The sequence below is a fragment of the Leptonotus elevatus genome, chromosome 3 (assembly GCF_054856555.1).
Source record: "Leptonotus elevatus isolate MCC_2025b chromosome 3, RoL_Lele_1.0, whole genome shotgun sequence".
In the NCBI taxonomy this organism is placed as follows: domain Eukaryota; kingdom Metazoa; phylum Chordata; class Actinopteri; order Syngnathiformes; family Syngnathidae; genus Leptonotus; species Leptonotus elevatus.
Genome location: NC_141241.1, coordinates 19,554,402 through 19,570,678, shown reverse-complemented (window position 1 = coordinate 19,570,678; position 16,277 = coordinate 19,554,402). Strand labels below are relative to the sequence as shown.

The window sequence follows — 16,277 nt, the reverse complement described above, 5'->3', positions numbered from 1 at the left end:
TTAGTATTATTATCTTTGTAAAGACAGAATTTTAGATACTTGCTCTTACATTTGATCTCAGCAAAGATATATTATCAGTATTGGTCTCTGCATGGTTTGTGAATGTACCTTGACTCTCTCCTTGCACAGAAAATATGCGGTGGCGTGCAGGACGTCGGCCGCATGGGAAGAGTTGTGGTAGGAGTTACTGGAGTGGTAGTTGGCTTCAATCACTTGCAGCCAGGAGCGCAAAGTGGCCTCGGGGCAGTTGAGGTACTCACAAACCCCAAAGCGGGAGAATATTTTTAAACCCAAGAAGGTCAAAGGCCTGGAAGGAGGAAATCCAGCATGACAATATTTGATGATTTCTCTGCATTAGACACAAGGTCAGAAAATAAAAACAGTTGCCTCACCGTTTCATGGTTGCAGCTTCTAAGTTGAAAACGTCAAAGTCCCAAGAGTCCTCACTCTCCATGGTCTGAGCTATACGAGGGGGGATGTCGTTTAGGGAAAGAGGAGTGGCCAGGTGACTGGGGATGTGATGGGGCTCTAAATGACAAGGAAGACAAAAAAAAAGAAAAGTATATTGACTGCTCTTGTGTTTTGAACAGGAAAACATATTCAAAACAAAAAATGACCTCTCCTCCAAATCACATTTGATTATTTAATAACAAACAGATTGCAACTCACGTTTTGCAGAAAAGATGTATTCGTTTCCTGACAATCTGCGTAAACCATCCTGCAAACGATAAAAAAAAAGAGACTAAATTAGCCAACATGGACACTATGCACAATTAATATGATAATTTGAGTGGGAACTTTTTACTTTTTACAGGGAAAGTGGAACTTCTTCAATTTACACTTGTCATGTACGGTTACATAAATGAACAGATTACATACTGACTATCGTATCCCCTCTTTGATAACAAGCTGTATTAACGAAAAAAGAGAAGTTGAAATATTTAAGGCACAAAGCTTTATTTGTTTTGTAACATTACAACAACTAGAAAGGAGGCAACCTAGGCATAGATTTTTCATATATATATTTTAATTTTTAATACTAGAACAGAATCTTTGCAAGTGGAGTATATCAGTGGTGCAAACATTGATTTTCAATACACCTCAAGTCCCAGAATTCTAGTTTATGCTAACATAGGAATGCAATCACTTTTCTATACTATGCTGCAAAGTGTGAATAAATATGTCTTTTAAAATTATTATGAACAACCCTTCCAAAGTTGAATGATAAAGAAAATCGCACGATATAAAAAAAAAAAAGCCTTCAAATCATGAATAATCGAGTCATTCTCTTTGTTTTCAAATACTGTTGGGGCGCCACTCAACTGTCAAATGTTAATCAAATACCACTGGCCTACTACAACATAGAAACTGGATGCTATTTCATCTAGCACTACATCTATTTAACGCTCTAAAGCGGCCCCGTTTCAGCCACATCTCAAAAATCAAGAAAACAAATTGTGAAAAAGGTTTAAAATGTATATCTCGACAAGTGAATACTAGCCAACATAGTTGTCAGCTTTTCTACGTTTCCAGCAATTGTCTTCTAACATACATAACGTAGTCAGAAACAAATCTCTTAGTTGACTTTATAGAGTCTTTAAATGTAAATGTGTACACAGCAACTGTACCGAACTTCTATATTACAGCAATGTCTGACTTAAAATACCATTCTGGTACCTAAACTATGTCCTCAAGATATTGTATGTGATTATATATATATATATATATATATATATATATATATATATATATATATATATAAACAAAAAAAAAATCAACCTCATGCCAGGTATGGTTATTAAAAGGCCTACTGATATATAGTCTGTATATTTTAGGCCTAAGTGTGCTGGCGAATGAAATGTTTACTTAACAAGTGAAAAAGGAAGAGGAGACCAGATCATCCTTGACCTGAGCATTGTCTTGTGGTGGCACTACCTCTGTACACACTAGCTATTTTAAGACTTTCTCATCAGAAAAATGACAACTCCTCTCGAAATGTTCGCTGGGTCCTTCGAGTTCAGACTTACTGCAACAGATGATATGACATCGAGCACACCTTATTCTAATATAACCGCCTATAAATGAATATATAATCCATCCATTCATGATCATGAATTTATATCCTTTTTTTTTATTAATTTTTTTATCTGCCCCATTCTCAAACCACATCTTTTACAGGGAGGGGGAAATGTACGTGTAACCCCTCCCATCCCCTTATGAATCCACATTGTACATTTCTGAGTAGAGTCACGCTTATTCATCTGATCCAAAGAAGAACAGGATGTTTCCAAGCCTGCACGAGCGAGAGAGAAGAGGTACATGTGAGCGTTACTGTGCAGGGACAGAGAGAGAGGAGGGGGAGGATTTGGTGAGTGGAAGAGAGGGCGGGCTTTACTCTTCAGCCTCCAGGAGCACAAAGGACAATCTAACACTTCCTGTGGGGTTGTTGCCAAGACTGCCAACTTGGCGCTTGGCCTACTTTTGAACTTCACCATCACTTTCTGGTAATGTTCCTCAATGACTCTCTCTCTGGGTTGCTCTGTGCCTCAATCCACAATGACGTTTTTTTTCCCTTCAGCCTCCACATACAGACGTCAACCTTGTCGAAACTATTTTCATGAAGTCAGATGTGCAAAAACTTTTGAAAATGCTGTCATTTGCTCGCCAGCCCTGGAATTGGCAATGGCCCATTGTAAAGAAACAAAAGGTTTATTTGCACAAAGCTGGGCAAAATGTACAAAAATATTGGGAGGAGTGGATTCAAATTTATTAATTTAGCACATGCAATCTGATTTATCACACCTGAGATCAACTGCGGCTGTTGTTTTTGCATCATTAAATACCATGTTAAGGCATCTTACTGCGTTTATTGTGGCATAAAGGAGGTGGAGGTAAAATGAGGTGATGGGAATCACCAATTTTTTACACTAAACTAAACTTTTATGAAACGCCAGAAACAAAAAGGATTAAGATATATCTACTTACAAAATAAAATTTGGGGCTTCAGGTCGAAGAGCTGACTTGTAGACAATCACAAGAAGGAGTCATGCCATATCATTTACTATGATTTTTTTTTTTCTCCTTGCATCTGGGTGATTTCAGCGCACTGTTGCAATTGGTGTTGCCTTCTACCAGAGGAGTTTTTTGGTGTGCTGTTCCAAGTTTTATACACATTACACAAAGGGCCTCATTCAATAATAAATGCACAGAAATACTCTGCATACAAGTTCAGTGTATATGCAAAATCACTGTTGGATTCATGACACCTGCGCACCGGCCATTTATTTATTTACTTATTTATTTTGCATATGTTGGAAGAGCTAATGACGTCAGACCAGAAACACAAGGAAACAGGAGGAGAACAAGAACGACCCGATCTCTGTCCGCAGGATAAACACTTGGCTGCTATGATACTGTAGGAAACTTGGCCTTTTAGTGAATTCATGGTCCTGACACCTTGTACCTCCAAAACCATCACTTTTCAGGAAAAAATAAATAAATGACATGACAAAGGTCGTAAAAATAACATACCTACATGGCGACTATAAAAATAATCAATGTATTTACAAAAAAAAAGAAAAAATTAAATTGCCCAAACGGGTAAAAGATGTGATCCACATTTTATTTTATTTTTTTTAAACAGATCCTTCTTATCATAGCCTGAGTAAGAACAAATTCACGCAAGAACATAATGATGAATCACAGATTTGGGTGTCAAATATATGCACTGTTTGTAAATGAGGTCCACTGTTACGCAGACGCATCAAAATCCCACATACTCGGGATGAGTTAAATCAAACTAACATGGCAGTTATCTCATTTCAGGCTAACTGCCGTCAAACAGGGATCCATTTTTGACAATGGTCTTTTGTAATAAGTAAATAAAGGTTATGTTCTTTATGTATAGTATCGTGTAGTGTACGGCGACATCACTTCTTCAGAAGATGTAGTCTTCTCAGTTTGGGAGAAAACACATTTGTAATTTCAATCTTGTTTGGTCTACAGGAGCAGCACTTACAGTCATCAGTCCTCCAACAAGGTCATTCGTATGGGGGTCTTCGTCCTTTGTGCCCAGCTGTGGGGAGTAGAGCTCTGTGGTCCTTAGGATCTCAAGTACCCGGTCTAAGGCCTCTGCCACAGGCATGGGGCTGCTCTCCTGTGCTGCATTGATGATGTTTATGACCTGGAGGATGAAATTAATAACATTAAAATGAATTGAATTGGCTTTTTTTTTTTTATAAGGAAAATAGCATTTCATTGTAAAATTGAAAAACAAAAAAACAATAATACAAGTGAACTAGATAAAGTGTAAATACCTGCAGAAATTGTGTGGGAATGCTGAAAGCTATTAGCTTAATGCTAAGATTTGAATGCATGTGCTTATGAAGTAAATTGGAAGATCATTTATGTGGAAATTACACATTTTTAATTGTAGTTGAATGACAAATAAAAAATACTTTAACTGCAATCTGTCTAAGGTGGGATTTATTCATTTCAGAGAAACTACAATCCATTTCCTGATATGATAGTCAATTGGTATCGAACCATCAAATGTACTAAAATGTGGACAAAGTGGGGTTTGAACCCAGGTTCTCCGTGGTGGGAGGCAATTGCTCTCAGCACTGATCTAACTTGACTTGTTCAAATTCATGGCTAATTTATTTTTGAAAAGTATCATCTGATGCTGAAAGCTAACATGCGTTTAATCATTTCAGAGAAATTATAATCCATTTCATGATATAATAGTCAGTTGGTATACATGTACTGTATATCACTTAGCATAACGGCCATGGATATATTTGCAATGTACAGATGGATGTGGGATTTGAACCCGCGACCTCCTGGTTAGCAACTGTGCCACCGAGCAGCATCTGACCCCTGGCAATGATGATCAGTTGTATGCGTGAAAGTGAGCGTGCAACGTGGAACTTTCAAATTTCAATGTCAGTCCCATTGAAAATTCATGGGGAAAAGTTGATATTGCTTCAGCATTCCCACAATTATGAAGTATAATTGAGCTGAAAGTCACACACATACAGGTATACTAAAGTATTTTTGTGTTGACTAAAAAGCTGAAAAGTGGAATGATCAAAAGTGTCTATAAGGAAATTAATCATCCTGGCTTCGTGGATGACTGCTTTAATTTGAAGCATAGGAAACCAATGTAAGATTTGAATCTTACATTAGGCGCACCCACGCCACACACACACACACACACTCACACACACGCACAGTAGTAGGCTAATATCCAACTGCTTTATTCTGGAGAGGATGACGCCCACAGGGGCTGCCTACACAGTCAAACGATACAGCAGATAAACTGTAGTATGTCATATGACCCATCCCTGGAGTCTTTCTCTCTTTCCTTCCATCCTTCAGACTACATCAAGCACAGAAGCAGCAGGTCAGCCTGGTGCGGCATGCTTTCTTGTGCATGAAATGTAGCATTTTATCTCCATCCCCTCTTGACATGCTTGCGTGGCCTCTAGAAAATTGGATCTATTTCTGGTGGACGTACAAAAAGGGCCCATGGCGGTGGCAGTGGTTTTTATAATCGCAGCGTTGTCATGAGATTCGAAGCATCTGCACACACTGGTGATCATATGACTGAGTCTGAGGCACTACCTTAGTGATGGGAGCCTCAATCGTCATGGAGTGGATTCGGGCCATTGAGGAGTGCCGTCGCTGTGAGCTCCCTGCCAAAAGAAGAATAAAACTAGTTATGATATTACTAACTTTTATGATTCACCCCTTACTTTCTAATGAGTGAGTTTGTGTGTTCCTAATCAACACATAATACAAATAGACAACTGGGGAGGTTTCATAAGCGTGTTAGTTTCCATCCATCACTCTCACCGTCGCTCCCCCGAGACGTTGTGGATCTCACATCCAGAGAGCCTTTCCTCCGGTCTTTGTGCTTACTGGATTGGATGTCTAGGGAGATGAGAACGTCTTAAGTCAACATGCACAAACACATGCTCTAACCCCCCCCCCCCCCCCCCGACATTGACTGTAGAGACCCATTGAAACCTTCTTAGTTAGGCATCCTGCACAGTATTAGTACAATCTTCAAGTTCACTTAATTCGTCTTTGAAGTGTGCATTCACAAGCCACAGGAAAATTCCATACGTCATGATTTACAGCCAGCCTCGGATTTCAAAGAATCACACCTTTCTGGTGTTTGGGCACTCATTCCCAGGATACGCATGGTGGGTATGTCAGAAGAAGTCTGAACTGGAGAATACGCAAAGATGAAAAGTGCGCAAGCCGAGGTGCGTAAAAAATAAAATAAAATAATAATTATTAAATAAAAATAATTTAGCTCTAAAACAATTCCCAGGATAAGTTAAAATCAACTGTAATTACTGCTCAAATGCTTGCCTTTATGTTTCTGCCTGTTTTTTTTTGCTTGCTTGATGTGATATCGTCCTTTCTGGATGAGAGTTTTTTCCTCCTTCAAATAATACATTAAAAGTGCCCTGTTTGTTTTTAATTATTCTAATTATATTTAATTGTAATGATCAATTTTTGTTATTTGTTTGTATTTGGGAGTAGGGATAGGTCATGGTATGCTACAACTGCAAGACAATAAACGCATGTTGTATCTTACATCTACACCTTATATAGCAATAAATTTAAAAAAATTAAAAAATTAAAATTTATACGGAAGCATATTGCGTTCACTTGAAAAACAACAACAACCAACTCCTGTTTTTCTGAATTTGTTTTTGTCAAAAAAATATTCCGAAAAACAGACTGAAAACAATTATTCAGAAAAACAGGAGGAAAAATTACTCAGAAAAACGGGGAAAAAAATTATTTAAAAAAAAAATATTAAATTTTTTCCCCCCTCTGAACTCCAAGTGACTTGTTGCAGACTCGCCAATAGCGGAAGTGGACACTTTCCCGCATACTTCCATATGCAATAAGATGGTCATGTTTACTTACTTACTGGCTCTCAATAAAGGACTGAGTATACTGTATTGTGTTTTTTTCTCTAATCTCTGAGGGCAAACCCTTTAAAAAAAAAAAAATCCGAAAACATTAAAAAAATATATTCAGAAAAACTGAAAAATTATTATTTTATAACAGGGGGAAATTACTCAGAAAAACAGAAAAAAAAACAAAAAAAACAAGCTCTAATTAATCAGAAAAACAGGACTTTTTTTTCTTCAAGGGAATGCAATACGCTTCCGTACATTTCCAACTTTCTACACATTTCATTTTGTTGTATGATGCGGTGTACAGTACAAAGAACACAAAACACAAGAAAAGTGTACGTAATGTTGTGTGTGGTGTGTGTGTGTATCCTTGACATATAAACACTGCCTGAAAGAGGCATGAACTCTTCTAAACTGTTATTTTATAGCCATGACATCATCTGATACATTCACAGATTATGACTAGCATAAAACATGAAAAGAAACGACAATCTTTTTTGATTGATTGAAGCAGCTGCAGAATGATGAAATGTTCTGTTATGGCGTGGGCCCTGCTCAATTCAATGAAAAACGAAAAAACCTTTTCTTTTTTTCTTTTCCAGACATGGAATCCCTAACAAGGCAAATCAACCTTGCGTTTCCTGCTAACAAAACAAAATTGTGACGATGTTGTCATGGAAAGAACATCCCGCACTAATTGCTGATAATTGCCCCTGGGAGAGTGCCTCGAACACTCAAATCTGCACGACTCCACTGTCTTTTGGACTGATTTGCGAAATCTGTCATAAGACTGCACTTCTAAAAGCAGAGAGAGGTCAACGGAGAAGTCCTCGTTTTCATGCAGCAGAGAGATGAGAGCTCAAGATGATATTACCTGTTTGTGACTCTGCTTGCACTCGTTCGCTTGATTTATCAGTCTGTATAGACACATGGAGAAGCAAAAATGGTAGATCACGCACTTTTATTCATGAACTATTCGGCAAAGCTGCAATCTCATCTCACCTTATTATTATCATTTAAAGGCCTGTTGATAGACACGTAATGTCTAATTTTTCTGCAAAGAGCGAAAGCTTATTGTTAGTACTTAATATATACAAAGGAACATAATTGATATACAGTGCTCCCCTGTTTACTGCGGTTCATCATTCGTGCCACTGCTACATCGCGGATTTGTAAGCTTTCTTTTTATTTTTATTTTTTTTTTTTTTATGAATGGAGATTCCTTCTCAGGACTACCCCATTTTGTATTTTAAAATTCATTACATGCCTGTGAGTATTCTTTCATGCTGTTTGTACAGAGTGCATTTCACTCTAAAAAGAGTAAATTTTAATGAAAGCATTTTTAGTGTGTACGAATTTGCACATGAAAAAACCTAGTAAAAGATATTCTAAGTAGATTTTGACTACATTTGACTAGTTTATTTATTTATTTATTTTTAAGTAAAGTCACTCAAGGGTTGAGGAACAAACCCACAACTTCAGGTTGGGAGACTCCCTGAGCCACGCAGCTCCTACTGTGTGTTAGTATATCACCTGTGTCAGCTGGAATCTTCGTAACACCAAGAGACCAGGTTTTTGGTCTCCTTTTGGTTAGCAAGGGAGTAGGAGTGGCATAGCTCAGGTGGTAGAGTGGCCCCAAGCTGAAGGTGGTGAGTTTGTTGCTCAACCCTTGTGTAACTTCCTCAACTACAAAATTTACATTGAGTAAAATTTACTCTGAATATTTTACTCTCTTCCAAGTGTAAATTTGACTCTGCTTAGAGTGGGACCAAAACGGGTCTTTTTAGAATAAAATGTCCTCTCCAAAATTTACTGTGATGTGTTAAAGTAGCATTATTTGAAGGTGGACCTACTGTTGTTTATATGGTTGTTGTTGTGCCCATTGTTCTCTAGTCCCTGCCCAGTTAGTGAGCCCCTCGAGTCTCTGTTGCTCTATTCGGTCCCTCAATCTCAAACGGACCGAGACAGACGGTCGCCCCACAGGGCCTGCCCGGGGTCTGTTCGAGGTTTCCTCCTTAGAGGGAGTTTTTCCTTGACTCCGTTGCCATGTTTTTGCTCATGTGGGATTCCGTTGGTTTTCTATGACGTACGAGGAATGTGGTTCTTTACCTGCTTGAGATATTTCTCTTGTGAATTGGTGCTTTCTGCTTTTTCGTATGTTCCTTTCGCAGTCAATTTCACCAAGGAGTGAAAAATAAACAGCTTGAAGCACACGTTGCCTTTTATTTGGAGAACTGCGAGCAAGAGTAAAAGCAGGGATCATGGAATCATTTAAAAAGTGTTTTAAAAAGTTTGTTTTAATATTTTTGCTGCTTCTATATTGCAGATATTGTAGATGGGTCTGAAACACATCCTCCCCGATAAACAGAGGTTCACTGTATAGTCATTCATAAAGTGCAATTGTACATTCAGCATGCTGCCACTCACCCTCCCTGTCCAATTACAGGTGTGATCTTCACATTTTGCTGGATGCTGTCTCCATTCTTCTTTTTGGCATAATAAATCCCCTGCCACTCCTAGAAAAACATCAATACACAAGCATACAAACTATGAGAAATGCTGAAATTAGATCTACTGAATCATTTCTTTCCTCGAGGTGGGTAACGGCTCAAGGACAGCGTGATACAGGACAGGTTAGGTTAAAACGGTGGCTCAAAGTATTTCGGAGAGCACCAAGTTGCTTTTTAAGGGAACTCCTGGAGTCCAGAAAACCCGTTTCATGTCCACCCTACGCATGTCCCTTCCCTCTCCACCTACAGACTGCTGTGGCTTAAAAAGAGCTGTCCTGCTGTTTGCAGCTCCGAGACTGACCTTTGCTCTCTGTGTAGTAAGATTACAGCACGGCCATCAGCTGCTGGTCTCGGCTACATGAAAGACAGCAACTGCGTGACCGGTAGCGCAGAATGACTGCGCACACTGCGTGTATGTGGCATTTCTCAAAATGCAACAACAATCACATTACGTTCAAGTGTTCATTCCAGAACTGGTGGACATTTTCTGACCCCTTCCTGAAATGTCAAATAATCCATAACAAAATACAGAATTATGCACTTGTGTAAATTATAGTAAAAAGTAATTGTAGGATTATTTTAAATACCAAATTCCAACGTCATCTTTCTCATCTCGTCCATTTGACGACTAACATCCAAATCAAATAACAGATACTATTCATTTTAAATCTTTTGTTGTTGTTGATATTTCTTCCTTGCAATTGTTGATCAGACATATTGGAAACACTAGCTAGTAATTATGCTCTGAAGTTGTTCATCAACACAAATACATGTCCGACATGACTCAGCATAAATGGCGTCATCGAGGTCAATGCGCTGACCAAGGATAGACCTACTGATAAGTAAGTGTGCTCTTTTTTTTCTTTTCTTTTACTCTTTTTTCTATATGTTTTCAGCTTTATTGGAGTGTATCACAAACCAATGCAACCCTGTTGATCATATTATCAGAAAACCTGTCTGTCCTTGACAAGTTAGCATAGCTGCTAAGTGCTAACACAGCTAGCATGTGCTATTGAGCAAAAAGTCTGACGTTAGCATTGTAATAATCTAATATTAAAATCAAATTGGTGTTCAAATTAGATTTGACTATTTAATTGGAGAGGATTTATTCAGCATTCTTCTTCAAATATTTTTCAGATGCGTCTGTGACAGGGTTGCGCCAAAATGTAAATGATGATTTTTTAAATGTGTTTCTTGATTATTATTTTTTTAAGTACAAAATATTACCCCCCCCACACACACACACACACCCACACACCCCACACCCTAATGGTGTCTATTGTCCACTAATTCTGCAATTACCCATTCAAACAGCATCTCTACCAACAAAGTTACAGTAAATAAATACACGATGCAAATTATGGATGATTAGATGCTTATTACCTTCCCTTTCCGGATGCAGGAGTTTATTGTTTCAAGGAGATCGGGCTTATTCTTCTCACTTTTAGGCACTTCTATTATTTCCTTCCCTATGAGCTCACCTTGTTGGTAGCCCATAATGGACTCATAGGCAGGATTCACATACTGTGAAGGAAAGATCAGAGTGAGGCTTGCTAATGGAAGAATTCGGGGAAAAGTATTTTTTTAAATAAATGAATTATCTTGGTGTAAACACATTTTTTAAATGTTCTATTCGATAGTGCAGGGATATTAAAAGTCCAGTGAGGGTTAGTGTGTATGGAATATGTTAGAATGTATGAAATATGTATATTAAGTGTGAATTATGTGAATTGCACAAATGAAAGTGACAAGTATTGTGAGTATAATAAGAATTTGAACAACACATCACTACATAGACCAAATTTGTAAGCTGATTGTCTGCCCTGCTAAAATTCTGATTTTGTAGAAATGTCACTTGAGTAGAATAGATTGCATATATGAAAAGTCCAGACACCCCTGTTCAAATGCCAGATTTTTTTGTGGTATAAAAAATGAAAGCGAGATAAATCATTTAAAAAACGTTTCACAATTAATGTGACCAATAATCTGTACAACTCAATGGAATAAAAAAAAAAAAAACTTTTCAAGAGGGAAAGTAAAAATAAACAATTCAGAAAATGTGTTTGCGCAAGTGTGCACACCCTCTTATATCTGGGATGTGTCTTTGTTAACAATTCAACCCAAGTACATTTTAACTGTTATGGTGGGACTTTTTTTTTTTATTCTAGTAGAATACAGATTATTCAGAAGTCACCACAGCTAATGCTCACGAGACAGCAACAGTGATAAAATAATTGCATCACAACAAAGTTCATGAAACTCACCTGAATGACTTGATCTTCAGAAGTGATCTCAATGGCCTCTTGACTTTGTTCTAGAGCTGTGAAAATAGCATTTCCAGCCCTTGTACAGATGGCAAGAGAGAACAATTATTAATTGTTACCTTGTGAACTAAATGACCTGCTAGCATCTACGTAAAAAGGGAAATATAATGTAACCCCCCCTCCCCCCTTAATTAGATATCCAATTAGAGGTTAGGCTAGACACCTTTGTTGCCAATCCGTCTCATTTGTTCATCTAACCAAGACATTTTTATACAATTCTGTCTGCCATGTTGTGAATTTTTCCTTTCAGCACCTTAGTAAAGGAACAGCGAGTTGTGCAAAAAGTACTGAAACACGAAACAGATGTGCATTCAAAAGTATAAGGAAGGTCAAATTAAGGTCACCACTAAAGGTCAGAGTAAATTGTAGGCTCATCCTGAAATTTTGCCCAAAAGCATGAATCTCCCTGACTTTCAGTGTAGAGTAACAAGATATCCTCAACCCCCACCCCCACCCCAGCAACATTATATTTTTGCGTAAACTAAACCAAAAGTTGCACAACTCACCTCAGTTTGAACTGTGCGAGAACCTCTCCATGCTCCAGCTGCAGCAGCTCATTATAGCAGGCCATCATATTGGCATTCTCCACATATCTCTGGGGGTCAGGGATCAACAGCACAAAAAATGACCAGAAAGTTCCATTTTTAAACGGGATTTATGGTATTGTCATTTTATATGTAATTGTGCAGTTCAAAACCACAAAGCCACAATCTGGTACAGGAATTTCTATGCCTGTGTCTCCTGAGCAAAGAAAGATTGACCATCTATAACCGTGCCTTATACATAGTGTTGACAGAAGGGGTATGAAAAGATTTCGCCATAACAAATATAGGTGGAGGACATACACAAACCCACAATGCTTCTCACCCTATTAAAGCCAGCGTTGATCAGAGGCATCAAAGAGGCTTCCTCCCTGTCTGGCCTTCAAAAGAGAACACGTCAACAACTGAGCACGCAACTGAATATACGATATATTTGTTTATTTAGTATGACTGTATATGAATAACATACAATAAAATAATATTTGGGGGACACTGTATTAGTTTGAATTCATCGATGACAGACTCAATAATATACTATTTAATATCATGATAATAGTACTATAAATGATTTATTATAGGGCTGGGTTTAAAAATAATCAAATAATCAATATTGAATAGATTTTCCTTTTCGAGCCTGATATTGATTCATAAAACGATGAATCGATTATTTTAATATCTCTTTATTACCATACATTTATAAGAAAATAGAATTTTAAAGGCCGAGTTTTTTTGTTTTTTTTGTATCTTACTGTTTTCTTGACATTTACTGTTCACATTAATTTTAAAGTATTTTCTTACATTTTTGAAAGACCTGACTTATTGTACTTTAACTCATTTGGTCCCCAAAACGTATAAATACGTTCTATTTTAAATATGACTATGCTCCCAAATTTTTTTTTTTAATATATATTTTTTATTCTAGAGCATACAGGCTTTGATGCAGCCTCAGAACTGAAGACAATGTTTGAAGCAATGTAGTTATTACAAATCCACCAGGTAGCAGAAGAGTATAAGAGATCAACCAGGGCCATGTTGCAAATAGCTATATTCAAATGCTAATTGCTGCAAAACGGAAACAGATAGAAATATACTTATTTTCCTGGTGAAAGAAGAGACTCTAATCTTTCTTTTGGTAGATTTTTATAGGTTGCTTCAGTGAAAATGGCAGCAAGTGAATGATTTCAGACAATTCAGAATCTTTTGAATTTATATTTACAATTATTGAATTAAAATTATCTCATCCTTGTTGATGCCAATGTTTGTGTCACACTTAAGTGATTATAACACTAAATAATTTAACCAGTTACTTCCTCCTTAAAATCTAATTTTTGTGGAGTTTTTATCATGTCCTTGATATTTAAGAAGAGTTGATGTTCCATAATTAATCAATATCGGATTGAAGTGAAGTGAAGTGAATCAAACAAAATCAAAATCAAATAGAAATTAACTCTTGCGACTCGAAATCGAATCGAGGAAGTTAGAATCGATACACAGCCCTAATTTATTACTAATATTATCTTTGCCATTGGGACTTTTATGGGGCATACCATTCTGGTGACAGTCATCCCCGCACTTCACAGTGGTAAGTCAAACCAGGGTTTACAGTTGCAAGTGTAGCACTTGATGAAAATGCAGCTATTGAGCAAGGGTCAGCGAGTTGTCCTTACCTCTTCACAACGGCGACTATCACAGTGTTTTCTGAAGAGCTGACCGCTCTCATTGACCTGAATGTAAACACAGAGAGCCCTTTAGCCAGCCAGCCGACTGTCGGAAAAGCCCGTGGCATCAAATCAATGTATTTTTCAGTTTTTCACGCTCCGATTCTCCCGGGCAGCTCCAATGATGGAGCGTTGCAAGCAGGCCAAGGCCTCTGAAAGAATGCAGTGTACGGGGCCACTCATCCGCCTGTGGTTTCCCCCAGCCAGTGGTCATAAAGGCCCTTTAGTTCCCCCATCTGAGCCCGCGTATACTGAACATATGGAGCGGCCAAAATGAATGGAGTTAACATACACGCCGGGCAGGGCAAATGAATGTTTGTAAATGTGCTTTTGGTTTGGGGAGACGCTAAAGATAGAACAGTGGTATGGGCCGACACGGCTCATTTCTCATTTCTCATTTATTTTACACCACCGGTTACCATAATAAAAAAAAAAGAGCTCACACTGACGTTCCCGACGTCAGACGGTTAATCCCCAAAACACTACCAAATGTACTCAAATGCCAGTGGTGTGAACTAAAAAAGAGCAAACACTGTGTAACTGCACTTTGGTCGATTTTTAATGTATCTGCACTTAACTTGTTGAATCCACTTTGCATTATACAGAAATGTTTCTAACACTTTGGTTGATCAGTTATATATTTACATCTTATTTTGCTACATGAGGAATGAGTGCACTTCTGACAGGGTCAAAAATAATGCTATTTTATTATTTTTCAACACAATGATATTTTTTAAACATGGCTTTTGAAGGCTGGTACGGATTAATAGCATTTCAGTTAATTTCAATGGGGAAAATGTATTTGATATACAATTTACGACTTAATTGAATAAAGTCTTAAATCAAGGTATCACAGTAAATAATTTGTAAACTGAAATAAAGAATAGCAGACAAGTAAAACAGCATGAGCGGATAAGTCAGCGAGTGTCCTACCGGCATAGTGCTTCAGCGTCAAAGTGTCTGGAATGTCTGTGGTCAATGATGACGAGGTCGTGAAGCTTCTCGGCGAAGCATTCGAGGGCCGACTCGGGCGTCCGCGCCATGCTGCACCTGTAGTTGGCCTTCTCACAAGCCCAGCAGAAGCCATTACTCTGACTGTCCTCTTTGGCAAAAACTAAAAGTACCTGCAACACAAGAGATGACTCAGCACATTGTGACTCATTCGGTGACTTATTTCTCTGACCGCTTATGCAATGTCAATAGTACTAGCTATACTTTTAGCAAACTATGCATCCATCCATTTTTAATACAGCGTTCTTTTTTTCTCTCTTTTTTTTTTTTACACCCTGGAATGGATGCCAATCACAAGGCAACAACAAGCATTCACACACCTATTGCGTAGTATTTGTTTTTTCCACATACATACCCATTGAAGATTAAATTTGAGTTTTGATGTTTGGATGAATGAGTGTTGCACTCTAAGTAATTATTTTATTTGCACAGTATTAATGATGCATAAAGTCGTAACATTCTAGTCAATGCTAGAGTAACAAATTAGCAATTTGTTCGCAAATTAAATTCGCAGTTGAACATGATTTTGGGCGGGGGGTGGGTGGTGGGGTGTTGTGGTGGTCTTGTGTTGATGCTGGTGTGCAACAATGTAGGATTAGAAAAAAAAGGAAGCTATAATCCAATTCAGACACCGTTTGGTATCTCCCAAAAAATTACAACAATAACGTTATTGTAACCACTGCAACATTATGCACAGTTTGAGCATTAACACTGATCATAATTTCATAAATATAAGGAGAAAAAAACTAATTTTTAAATGTTCAATTAAAATGTATTACACTAAAGTTAGATATCAAGTAAGACTTCAAAAGACAGTTACAGTACTGTTTGTTTATTTTTGCCAAGTGACCTCTTTTTTGGAAATCCAAATATGGTCACCGTAGTTCATAGATGGTTTGGTAGAAGATTTTGGTGTTAAATATAACATTTTTAATTCTCTTTTGTTTCATGTGTCTGTTTTGCATTAAACCACAACTGAAAGTTCTCACTTCGCATCTTATTTGGAGAGCGAAACGAGAGGAATACTTAAAAAAAGAAAAGAAAAAAAGGTCAACCAAAAATTATTTTTTTCGACAATATGTTCTATGCAGGCCCACTCGACTAAATACAGTATTTTGGTTATCACATATATATATATATAATAATTAATAAATATGTTAGTGGAATATGAGTTAAGCAGCAAAATCCATCAGTTTTGATCAATATCAGAAGGCGGCCATTTTGCCACTTG

The 16,277-nt window shown here is 37.6% G+C and overlaps 1 protein-coding gene across 6 annotated transcripts in view; it reads right to left on the bottom strand.

Annotated features, from left to right (window-relative positions):
* pde8a (phosphodiesterase 8A) overlaps positions 1 to 16,277 on the bottom strand; it is a 63,671-nt gene that overhangs the window by 10,458 nt on the left and 36,936 nt on the right. For 4 of the 6 annotated variants that reach the window (XM_086071301.1, XM_086071304.1, XM_086071299.1 and 1 more), the window contains exons 3-17: positions 14,969 to 15,159; positions 13,985 to 14,041; positions 12,643 to 12,697; positions 12,282 to 12,370; positions 11,716 to 11,794; positions 10,832 to 10,975; positions 9,369 to 9,457; positions 7,944 to 7,995; positions 7,816 to 7,858; positions 5,857 to 5,934; positions 5,626 to 5,696; positions 4,019 to 4,183; positions 670 to 718; positions 393 to 528; positions 109 to 307 (exon numbers count right to left, since the gene is read on the bottom strand). In XM_086071301.1, coding sequence (XP_085927427.1) covers positions 109 to 307; positions 393 to 528; positions 670 to 718; positions 4,019 to 4,183; positions 5,626 to 5,696; positions 5,857 to 5,934; positions 7,816 to 7,858; positions 7,944 to 7,995; positions 9,369 to 9,457; positions 10,832 to 10,975; positions 11,716 to 11,794; positions 12,282 to 12,370; positions 12,643 to 12,697; positions 13,985 to 14,041; positions 14,969 to 15,159 — 1,497 coding nt within the window. The remainder of the gene's footprint in view (positions 1 to 108; positions 308 to 392; positions 529 to 669; positions 719 to 4,018; positions 4,184 to 5,625; positions 5,697 to 5,856; positions 5,935 to 7,815; positions 7,859 to 7,943; positions 7,996 to 9,368; positions 9,458 to 10,831; positions 10,976 to 11,715; positions 11,795 to 12,281; positions 12,371 to 12,642; positions 12,698 to 13,984; positions 14,042 to 14,968; positions 15,160 to 16,277) is intronic. The other 2 variants (XM_086071302.1, XM_086071300.1) reach the window with 1 other exon arrangement.